The sequence below is a fragment of the Durio zibethinus genome, chromosome 14 (genome assembly GCF_047325235.1).
Source record: "Durio zibethinus cultivar Kanyao isolate XHJ-2024 chromosome 14, ASM4732523v1, whole genome shotgun sequence".
Lineage (NCBI taxonomy): Eukaryota > Viridiplantae > Streptophyta > Magnoliopsida > Malvales > Malvaceae > Durio > Durio zibethinus.
In genome coordinates this window covers 861,053-872,054 of record NC_143175.1, presented here as the reverse complement: position 1 = coordinate 872,054, position 11,002 = coordinate 861,053, and the positions used below count along the sequence as shown (strand labels likewise).

The following is an 11,002-nucleotide window of genomic DNA, read 5'->3' as shown; positions in this document are numbered from 1 at the left end:
ATTTAATTGGATTATTGATTAGAAGTAAACTTAGAATTTCATTTTTTCTTTTATCATACCATTAAATGAATCATAAACTATAATTGCAATTACCAATTTTACTATAATCAAACTTGTATTATTTGTAATTGTTTTATATATATGCATCAATAATTTAAGTTACGAAAGAGTTCGATAAATAAATAAATATATATATATATGAGAATTTTTTTAAAATAATATTTTCTTCACCACGAATTTTAAACCATAATTTTCCAAAACAGCTAAAAATGTCAATTCCACGTGCATGCGTGCAACCATAGACATACATATACCAAAGCCCTACCAACCCTTTTCCACGTTTATTTCCTTATATAAATAATTTCCATTCAAAGTCTCTTCTCTTCTTCATTGAACGTGAATGAGCTAAATCCAAATCCCAAAAATGGCTTCCAGATCCCTCAATTCCAACCAAAAACTCTTCGCTTTCTCCCTAATACTTCTCTCTCTACCATTGATAATTCTAGTTATATTCTTTGGACCAAAATCTAACAATGTTGTAGTTACACTTAAACTCGAGACCGATGAGCCTCAAGTGTTCACATATCCTAGGTGGTTTGATCTTATTCAAGAAGAGATTCAAGAAGAGATTAAGGGTAAGAAGAAGATTAAGGTTGGTTTAGTTAATTTTAATGATGAAGAGATTGAATACAACATGCATGGTTTAGTTGTTAGTACTGTTCACGTACGTTTTAATAACGTGTCTAAGGCAAGAAAATGGGAGGATTTTTTCCCTGAGTGGATTGATGAAGACCACAAGTCTAGCCTGCCGCCGACTTGTCCGGAAATCCCTATGCCACGGCTGGAGGATTACCGGGACCTCCATGTCGTGGTGGCTAGGGTACCATGTGAAGGGTGGACAGGTAAGGCAGGGTTTAGGGATGTGTTTAGGCTACAAGTTAATTTGGTGGTGGCTAATCTTTTGGTAGGGAGTGGTTGGGTCACGCCTAATGTTAAAAGGGCGGTGTACGCTGTTTTTGTCGGCGGTTGTGGACCTATGCCGGAGATATTCAGATGTGATGACCTGTTGAGGAAGGTAGGGGATCATTGGGTGTATATGCCGGAGTTGAGGAGGTTGAAACAAAAGGTGCTCATGCCTCTAGGGTCATGCCAAATTGCTCCACCACATGGTAAAACAGGTTAGTTCTAGTTTGCTTTTTGTTATGTTTTTCTTTTAAAAAAAAAACACAAAATTCTTTATGTTTTGGCTATTATTAATTACTGAAAAAATTAGTAGTAATTTGTACAATTAAGAGAGATGCTTATTTATTTTTAAAAAAACAAAATGATATTATCGAAAATACTTAATTAAGTTAAAAATTTAGTTCATATAATAAATTTAAGATTAAATTTTCGACACTTACAACTCTTGTTTTAATCTTAGATTATAATATTTTTTATAAAAATTCGAAAAAAAACACTGAGTTGAAAGTTTTTAAATTTTATAAAAAAATAGATATTCTTTAATATCTTTGCCTTTGGTAAATTATTGACTACCTAACTAATAATGAGAATTCATATAATTAACATACTTAATGTATAGTAAAACTTTTGGTAAGGTGGCATTTGACCTATTATTCATTGGTAATATCAAATCTCAATTTTTTTTTTAACATTATCATTTTTATTTGGTGATGTTACAGGTAAAAAGGATTGGAGATACTATTCCACAGACCATAAAAGGCCGAACGCATTCAATCCAAGGGAGGCCTATGTAACCGTTCTCCACTCCTCCGATGCTTATGTTTGTGGTGCAATAGCTTTGGCTCAAAGCATTATCCAATCCAATTCTAATAGGGATTTACTCCTCCTCCATGATGAAAAAATATCTCCCAAGTCCTTAACAGGGTTGAAAACTGCCGGTTGGAAAATAAGGCAAATCGGACGTATCCGAAACCCCTTTGCCAAGAAAAATTCATTCAATGAATCGAATTATAGTAAGCTTAGAATATGGTTGCTAACATGGTATGACAAAGTGGTTTTCATTGATGCAGATGTTCTAGTTTTCAGGAACCTGGATAGGCTATTCGTTTATCCTCAACTATCAGCTGCTTCCAATGATAGAACTTTGTTCAATTCCGGGATCATGGTGATTGAGCCATCATTGTGTATGTTTGAAGACTTGAAGGTGAAAAGTTTCAGGGTGGATTCACACAATGGAGGGGATCAAGGCTTTCTCAATGAAGTGTTTACTTGGTGGCATAGGTTGCCTACCAAGGTGAATTTCCTGAAGTGTTTTGAGGGCAAGGAAAGCTACCGCCGGGACAAGATCCCTGATGATGTTTATGCAATACATTATCTGGGGTTGAAGCCATGGATGTGTTACAGGGATTATGATTGTAACTGGGACATGAAAGAAGGGCAGGTTTTTGCTAGTGATAAAGCTCATGAGAAATGGTGGCAATTCTATGATGCCATGCCTGAGAAATTGCAGCAATACTGTTGGCTGACTGAGCACATGAAGTGGAGGATAAACAAGGGGAGAGAGATTGCTAGGAATCTTAGTCTCCCTGATGAACATTGGAAGAATGCTGTAACAGATCCTAGACAGTACAATCTTGTTCAATGAAAGGGATGCCAAATTCTTGAAGGGAAAATAAAAAATTATGTCAATTTGTCCCCTTTTTCTCTCTTCAAATTCCCTTGTTTTAGTTTTACAATTTATGTAAGATTCAACAGTTTGGAACAAGAAGATCCCTCCCCCGCTTTAAAAAAGTTTTAGAATTTTTTTTCAATATAAAAAATTTGAAGATTGTGAAGAGCAAACACATCTGTCATTATTAAGGCAGCAGCATCTCTATGTCTATCAACAATTTGTTCTCCACTATTTTTGTTTTCTCTTTTGCTCTAAATGAACAAATATTAGTAGTGATATATTATGATTATATTTTTTTTATTTTTCCACCTCCACTTCCAATTCATCTTATTATTATTATTATTATTATTATTATTAGTATTATTATTAGTATTATTATTATTATTAAAGATTTTCAACAAAATGAAAAACCTCCTAGGACTATACAAGTTCTTTTTTTTTTTTTGGCAAATCCTATTTCTAGTTTTATGTATCTGATTTTTAGTTTTTTAATATTTTCTAAAATAAAAAACTACTGGTATTTTTGAAAAGAGAACCAACCCCACCTTTTTCCCTCCTCTCTATCTCTCTCCAAGTCCAAAGTTCCAATTTTTTTCTCAGTTACTTTTGCCGACCAAAGAAAAAAAAAATATGAAAAGAATCAAACTTTGAAGAGTTAACTCACTCCAATCTCGCTCTTTCACTGTCTCTGTTCCTCAACTGTTTCCAAATGCAAGACCTCTTCGGATCAGTTCGCCGTTCACTGGTGTTCCGTACAACCCCAGACAATAACAACAGCGGCCAAGAAAACAGCCCCCCATTGCCAACTACAGCCAATTCCTTGGTTGAAAAGATAAATTCTTGCATCCGAAAATCACGGGTCTTCTCCAAACCTTCCTCTCCGTCGCCTTCTCCTCCTCCTCCGATCCGATGGCGCAAAGGGGAGTTGATTGGTTCTGGTGCCTTTGGCAGGGTTTATATGGGCATGAATCTTGATTCTGGAGAGCTTCTTGCTGTCAAAGAGGTTTTTTTTTTTTTTTACTTAGATTTTTGGGTTCTTTTTTGTGCTTCCTTTATTGGGTTTTAGTTTAATTGTGGGTTCAAAACTGAAACTTTGAAATGGGTTTGTGTTGGTTTTCAAGTTGGGGTTTTTATTTTGAGCATTATTTTGGCTTCATTGATTTTGGCGGTGGGATGAGATCTCAAGTTAGTGGATATGGATTTGATCTCATTTGTTTCTTTGCTTTTTGTTTTTTCAGGTTCTAATTGCAGCAAACAGTGCTTCTAAGGAAAAAGCACAGGTTTGATGTTTGAACTAAATTCTTTTTGTATTTTTAACAAATAAAACAATAAACATCTTATTCTTTTGTATTTTTAACAAATAAAACAATAAACATCTTATCTCATAGTAAATACTGTCTTTTACATATGTAAAAGCTGCCATAATCAGAGAATAACAGAAAGTCTTGCGATTCTGAATTTAGTTTCACTTATTGGTTAGCTGCCAATGAAATGTATGTTTATCTAGGTGTATGAATTTTCCACTTATGACAATTGGTATTAATTTAGCTTCTCGTTGTTAATTTAATGAGGATTTGCCATAACATGACCTAACTTGATTTGCTTATTGCTATGTAAGTAGGCTCATGTCAGGGAACTTGAGGAAGAAGTGAAGCTTCTGAAAAATCTTTCACATCCAAACATTGTTGTAAGTAATGACTGGTTTTTTCTATATTGATTGAATTGATAAAGGCTGTTGCCCTTTTTCATTGGGACATTACTTTCCATCTTCAGCGATATTTGGGGACAGTGAGGGAGGAGGAAACTTTAAATATTTTGCTTGAATTTGTGCCTGGAGGATCAATATCATCACTTTTGGGAAAATTTGGACCCTTCCCTGAAGCTGTAAGTCTTGGATGACAGAAGTTTTTGAATTCAGTTGTTTTTAATGCTATGCTTGTGTACTAATTTGTCTAGCAGGTTATAAGAACATATACGAAGCAGTTATTATTGGGCCTCGAGTATTTACACAACAATGGAATTATGCACAGGGACATTAAGGTGCCTTTTCTTTTCCAGTCATTAAATAAATTGAAAAAAGTCCTTGATTTCTTTCTCTTTTATTCTTTCCTGATGAATAAGTGATTGGTTCAATCTATCCATCGGCAGGGGGCAAACATCCTGGTAGATAATAAAGGAAGCATTAAACTTGCAGATTTTGGTGCATCCAAACAGGTCGTTGAGCTGGTAATTATGCAACTGGTCAACCTTACTTCACATCTACAATTTTCTCCATTGTAGAATGTACTTTTCTCTAGATCAATGCTTTATAAAATCACCTTCATTCTGATAGAGATGGTGTTTCTATAGGCTACTGTTTCTGGTGCCAAGTCTATGAAGGGTACTCCATATTGGATGGCTCCTGAAGTCATTTTGCAGACAGGGCATAGTTTGTAAGAAAAACTAGATCACTACAAAAGTCTTATTGTTTACGTGTGTTCCAGTTCTCTTTCACATGCTTAGAATTGGCTGGCTTTCTGTGAATTTGATTATGGTGGATCTCTGAGGTCCCCGGTCCCCACTCTATATTCCTTGAAGCATTTAAATGATATTAGAGCTTTCTTTTGCTAGTCTTTACATGTGCTTCACATTCTGATAATTATTAATCAGCTATATTTGCAGCATGTATAGTGGGCCTCTGTGGATTATAATGATTGATATGTGATATAGTTATATATGGTATATTGATGTACTGAATTTATTGATACTATATGTATATAATGGATATAATTTTCTAGTTCTGCTGATATATGGAGTGTTGGCTGTACGGTAATTGAGATGGCCACTGGAAAGCCTCCTTGGAGCCAACAGTACCAGGAGGTACCTAGTCTATTGACATTTTAAAGATTTATTCCATAAGGTGTTCTTTCATCATTGTACTAATGTGTTTGTTCAGGTTGCTGCTCTCTTTTATGTAGGGACAACAAAATCTCATCCACCTATTCCAGAGCATCTTTCTACTGAGTTAAAAGATTTTCTCCTGAAATGTTTGCAAAAGTATGTTATTTTTTTTCATTGATTCTTGGAGTAAATATCATGGAATATATTTTCTGGCTTTTCTTCTCTTCAAACCTCCAATGTATGAGTTTTGTAATTTCAGGGAACCAGAGTTGAGGCCTGCACCATCTGAACTACTGAAGGTGATTGTGGTTTGACTAACATTTTCCTTTGTCATTTGGACATTATATTCTGTCTGTACTATTAATATTCTCCACTTGTCAACTAAATGCAGCATCCCTTTGTCACTGGAGAATCCCACGACTCTAATCCTGTTTTGCTTGCTTCAGTCATGGTCTGTGCCCTTGAGCTGTAATTTTTTATCTGGTTTGTCTATCATTTCCCCCTTAAAACTTCTGAAAAATTTCTATTTCATCAGGAGAATTCTGAAATCCCTTCATCATCACTTGCCACTAACCATGATAGCTTGTAAGTATTACAATGTGGTTTTGCTTGGACTTGTAAAGTAAGTAATTGCATTGGCAATTGTTGAGCGGGAAAGGGTCTTTAACAATAGCATCAATTTTCTTTGCAGTCAAGTTTCAATGTGCCCTGACTCAGCAGATATCTGTAACTTGGGTAGTCTGAACTGCTCAAACACATTTGTCGATAAGTTTTCAGAAAGCAAAGGCATGTGGAGAATGAACTGCGGTAAAGATGATATGTGTCAGATTGACAAAGATGATTCTATGGTAAGTGAAGTAAGGCTTCCTTCTGCTTCAATGCTTGATAATGTTAACAAGGTAACTACTTCTATGCTCTTCTCAAGGTTCAGATATTTTAATCATTTTAGTGTTAAAGTGCTAATTCATTAATCATCTTATTTTTACTTAGAGTTCTGATCCCTATTATGAACCTTCTCATAACTGGAAGAGCAAATTTGGTGAAGATCCTGAAATGGTGCCTGTTGGTCGCCCTACAACATGTGGTGAAGGGGGCAATGATTCTTCATTTACTTGTGGGCCATCACTCTCTGAAGATGATGATGAACTCACTGAATCAAAAATTAGAGCCTTTTTGGATGAGAAGGTACTTTTTTTTTAGCTCTTTTGCAGTTAGATTCTTTTAAAATTGGTCTTACAAATTCTTGTGACAATGAAGCGTTAACTAATACCTCAGGCTTTGGAACTAAAGAAGCTGCAAACACCATTATATGAAGAGTTTTACAACAGTTTGAATTTAACATGCTCCCCTAGTTTTATTGAAAATAAACGTGATGAGACACCCCCAAATTACTTGAAATTACCTCCTAAAAGTGGATCCCCAAGTCGTGGTCCTATTAGCACCCCATCTTCGGCAGCTGATGCTGTTAGTACGGGAAGTCCAGGGAGTAACAATAGCAGGCGAGTGTCAAATATTGGTAATGCTAGTGACCAAACTCCACACGACAATTCATCACCTCAGCATAGTGATTGGAAAGGGCTTCTAGTTGATGGCCAGCCAGAACCAAGCAGCCCAAGGTTAGTTCATACTTGATTGGTTTGTTGCCTGCCCTTATACTGAATCTCTGTTATGGAGTAATCTGAAATGCAATCATTTGTTATGTACAGTGTAATCTTCTCTGAGAGACAGAGGAAGTGGAAAGAAGAGCTTGACCAAGAGCTTGAGAGAAAGCGAGGTAGATATACTTGGTTCCTTTCTGTCCTGCTTCCCTTCTACCACTTTTTTTTCTTCCCAATATTGCTTACTAAGTGGTTGACTATGGTGATTTTTTCATGGAATGAATAATTAATTTATTTATATTACTCAAGAATCCTTATGCGTTCCCAAAAATTCACTGATGTCATGCTCAAAACAAATTTGGTAGCTACTGCTGCCCATGCCTGATAATTCCTTGAGAAACATAGCTTAAGAAATCTGCCTTAGATGGCAGCTTATCTGAATTAGTCTCCAATTCATGATTTTAACATTGTATTGCCATAAGATTGTAGGATAAATGTCTCTTCAACTAGCAAGTTTGTCTTTAGGTAGTAATATGGTGACTATCCAGATTTTCATAGTCCATATAATTTAGCAAATAATAGCGAAATGTTTGCAGAGATGCTACGCCAAGCAGGTGTGGGAGGGAAGACTTCGTCACCTAAGGATCGGGCCTTAAATAGGCAGAGAGACCGGACAAGGTTTGCATCTCCGGGCAAATGAGTGCATGTTACAGTTAACGATGCCTCTTGAGAAGTTTTGTTTTCCTTTCAAGAGTTCATCATCATAACATCTACAATTTCATTTGGAGTGTGCTTCTTCTGGCTCCCATGAAAGCCGCTATGACATCTCTAGCTCCTATGCAATTTCTCATTGTTCACTCAACATATAAATTGGTGATACTATATATATTTTTTCCTCCTTTGCCTATTCTGGGTGGTTTACTGGTTTGAGGGGTTTGGTATATGTTTCCTCAAGTTTGTCTGGTGCATATATTTGTATTACTGATGTGGTATAATAATAATAAGATTGTGATATATGGCAATTTAGCCAAAAGCATGCATGCTTACAATTGACATCAGAGGATGTAGAATACCTTGACGCTTTGTTTTTATTAACAGTCAGGCCAACTGAACCAAAGACTCAGACTCCATAAGAGTTCCTGATTGAATCTATCTCACAAACTTTTACATCAATCAATAAAATGGAAAGATCAACCAACTACATGGATATGTAAGGAAATCAACTGCTGGCATTGTGAAATATTATCTTTGAACAGTTTACTTCAAGCCATACTGATAAATCAAAGAAAGATCATGACCCTTAAATTCTCCCAGTCGAGAATTGCTTAGGCCTGGACGCTGTTTCGGTCCTTTACTTTTTTGCAAACTTGTTCTGCCCTTCAATGGAGACATCAATCTGTTTGCCAATCGAGAAGGTGAAAACGATTTACGCAGCTTGGAAGCAGCTGACACCTTTGGTGACTTTTTGCTCATGTTTGTTGATCTTGTGGGGGATAAAGAAACCATGCGTGGGCTCTTTATCTTGACTTGAAACTTCGAAACTGATGGAGGCGACTTAATCAGGAACTTATGTGGAGTTTGCCTACTTCTTGCAATCACCGGAAACCTTGTCTTGCAGAACTTTTGTTGCTGTGAAGCTGGTGTTGAACTGAACAAAGGATTTGGGAATAAAAAAGTCTGTTTAGCCCATGGCCTATTCCTTGGTGACACCCTATGTGCCACATGTCTATTGTTTTCCCTATCAAATTCCCTGAATTTGGGAGGAGAAACCTTGAAGTTGATCCTGGAACGAGCCCTTTGAAGAGATGGGGAGTCGGATTCTGTCCGAATTAGTTGCAGTTTGTTCTGTTTCTCCCTCTTTCTTCTAGCTCTGAGTTCAATGTTTTCAGGCTGTAGTCTTTGCTGTCTATGTTCAGGCGGTGGAGTTCTTGGATCCTCAGCAGTTGTCTTCTCTGTTTTGCTATCAACTGCTGCCAGTATCTCTCTTGCAAATTGACTTGCTTGAAGGATTTCTGCCACTGTTTCTCCTACTAGCATTGCTGGCAATGACATTCTCCTCCATTCGCCTGCATTAAAAGTTGAAAGAATCCAATTGAACTTTGAAAAAAAACCTAAAAGCATTTTATGCAGTTAAGCTCATTTCATCAAACAATGAGCAATTCAAACAACAATTCTCAAGAGAGCAAAATTATGGGTACAAATTTTCAACATAGAAAAAAAAACCCATTTGTCCAATCTGATCACAGAGAGAGAGAGAGACAGAAAGAGAGAGGGGAAGACCTCCTGCAATGGGTGGAAACTTCCCAACTGGTGATTTCCTTGGGGCAGGATTCTTGATCCTTCAAATTGAAAAGAACCCAATTTAGTATGCTTAAACAAAACAAAAGGCTCAGGCTTTTGCCATGGTTCTGAGCATACCTCAAAGACTCTTGCTTGCACCTGAGACTAGTCCTCAAGTAACCCCTAGTACTTCTTGGACTTAGACTCAACCCTGATATCACCCTTGTCCCTCCTGCCACCGTACACTGCAACTCTTGCAATCTTGCCATACATTTCTCAACCTTCACAATCCCAATCAAACAACAAAAACCCCATAAGCCCAAAAAAAGGACCTTTTCCTCATAGTTGATTAGAAAATGAAGTGCCCAACTTTACCTTCTTTACAGTTTCTCTGAGTAGGACAGGATTAAGAGGAGCCACCACAATTTTCCTTTGCTTTGGTGGGGTTCTTGCAACCATTATTGCCAGAAAGAAATATAAACAAATGTGGGTCTTGCTCAAAGGAATCGTTTTGTTGGCTCTTCCTCCGCTCCTCCCTTTCTTTGTTTCTCTAAATACCCATGAAGAAGAGTTAATCTTCGGATTCGTTTCAGTTACTGTTTTTTATCTTCAAACCCCAAAGTCACAAGCTTTTGGTTGGAGATTGAGAGTCCTTTTTGAGTACTGGGTAACGGTTCTCTTTTTGCTTGTCCCAACGGCAAAATAATCTACCATTAGAAAAAACATATACAACATGGCTTATAATAATTCCGATAAAATTGAATTTGATTTGATTTTTTTAATAATATATAATATTATAAAATTTTAAAATTAAATATAAATTTGAATTGAATAAAAAAATTAGTTGAAACTAAATTGAGTATTATAATTTTAAATTGATTTAAAATTTTTTTTTTTCACTCCCATCATCATTTATGGAGAAATCAAGTGTTTTATTTTCCCTTTTAACGCTTTGATTCACATAATTTTACATATTGATGTTTTTAATCACGCTAAAACTAATCCAAATAAATCTTTAATAATGAAAATTAATTATTTTCTCTCTTTAAAAACAAGGGCATGACTAAATTTTAATAATCTATTCATTTTATATAAAAAATTACCTAAAAATTTACTCTTCTAAAAACTTTTTTTTCTTTTAAAAAATAAAATTGTAGGTGCACCAAATTATATTAAGAATAAAAGAAATTATAAGACAGATCGGATTGAATTTTGATTAAATTTGAGCTAAATTTATTATTGGTATTAATAACATATATATTTATTTGGGTTTGACTCAATCATATATTTCAACTTTTAAAACTTTTTTAGACTTTACTCAATTTTAAAAAAATAAATCTCAAATGTATTTATTAAATTTAATTTTTATAATAATTTTTTTAAAATAAACTATAAAATAAAAATTCACATATATATTTATATAATTATAATGTTTTAATTATATATTTTTTAAAATTTGATTGAGTCGAGTTTAAATTTTAATTATTTTTATTTAAATTTTGACTCAAAATTTAAATTAATTTAACAGTTAAATTAATTTTGTTTAACAAATTTTAATCTTTTGTTTAAATTCTTTTAAAATTTGAATAAAATTTTGGATCTTGACAAA

At 35.0% G+C, this 11,002-nt stretch overlaps 2 protein-coding genes and 1 pseudogene across 4 annotated transcripts; 2 read left to right on the top strand and 1 right to left on the bottom strand.

The window, feature by feature from the left end:
- The first annotated feature begins 284 nt into the window (after positions 1-284).
- Positions 285-2,739, top strand: LOC111295265 (putative UDP-glucuronate:xylan alpha-glucuronosyltransferase 4). Its single transcript, XM_022888688.2, has 2 exons — positions 285-1,178; positions 1,683-2,739. Exons 1-2 carry the CDS (start codon positions 425-427, stop codon positions 2,606-2,608), a joined length of 1,680 nt encoding a protein of 559 aa, XP_022744423.2. The 5' UTR covers positions 285-424; the 3' UTR covers positions 2,609-2,739.
- Positions 2,740-3,204: 465 nt separating this feature from the next.
- Positions 3,205-8,183, top strand: LOC111295075 (mitogen-activated protein kinase kinase kinase ANP1-like). 2 transcript variants are annotated; one of them, XM_022888435.2, is made up of 17 exons: positions 3,205-3,638; positions 3,874-3,915; positions 4,257-4,322; positions 4,409-4,519; positions 4,595-4,675; positions 4,784-4,861; positions 4,985-5,067; positions 5,413-5,494; positions 5,571-5,671; positions 5,775-5,814; positions 5,907-5,966; positions 6,051-6,100; positions 6,207-6,414; positions 6,545-6,700; positions 6,791-7,131; positions 7,222-7,289; positions 7,710-8,183. In XM_022888435.2, the coding sequence occupies exons 1-17, from the start codon at positions 3,345-3,347 to the stop codon at positions 7,811-7,813; spliced, it is 1,965 nt and encodes a 654-aa protein (XP_022744170.2). In that variant the 5' UTR covers positions 3,205-3,344; the 3' UTR covers positions 7,814-8,183. The 2 variants fall into 2 exon arrangements, with proteins under 2 accessions (XP_022744170.2, XP_022744169.2); XM_022888434.2 differs by having other exon boundaries at positions 6,506-6,700.
- LOC111295077 (putative microtubule-binding protein TANGLED) lies at positions 8,177-9,985 on the bottom strand (annotated as a pseudogene). The gene is made up of 4 exons (XR_016327316.1): positions 9,769-9,985; positions 9,532-9,674; positions 9,394-9,452; positions 8,177-9,179 (listed from the first exon to the last, which is right to left on the bottom strand). The product of XR_016327316.1 is annotated as a putative microtubule-binding protein TANGLED (transcript).
- Positions 9,986-11,002: the final 1,017 nt, after the last annotated feature.

Bases quoted from the DNA above. Each gene is read 5' to 3' on its own strand.
- LOC111295075 (XM_022888434.2), top strand. From the start codon at position 3,345: ATGCAAGACCTCTTCGGATCAGTTCGCCGTTCACTGGTGTTCCGTACA. The intron at 3,639-3,873 runs GTTTTTTTTTTT...TTGTTTTTTCAG, and splicing joins AGCTTCTTGCTGTCAAAGAG to GTTCTAATTGCAGCAAACAG. The intron at 5,967-6,050 runs GTCTGTGCCCTT...CTATTTCATCAG, and splicing joins TTTTGCTTGCTTCAGTCATG to GAGAATTCTGAAATCCCTTC.
- LOC111295265 (XM_022888688.2), top strand. From the start codon at position 425: ATGGCTTCCAGATCCCTCAATTCCAACCAAAAACTCTTCGCTTTCTCC. The intron at 1,179-1,682 runs GTTAGTTCTAGT...GTGATGTTACAG, and splicing joins TCCACCACATGGTAAAACAG to GTAAAAAGGATTGGAGATAC.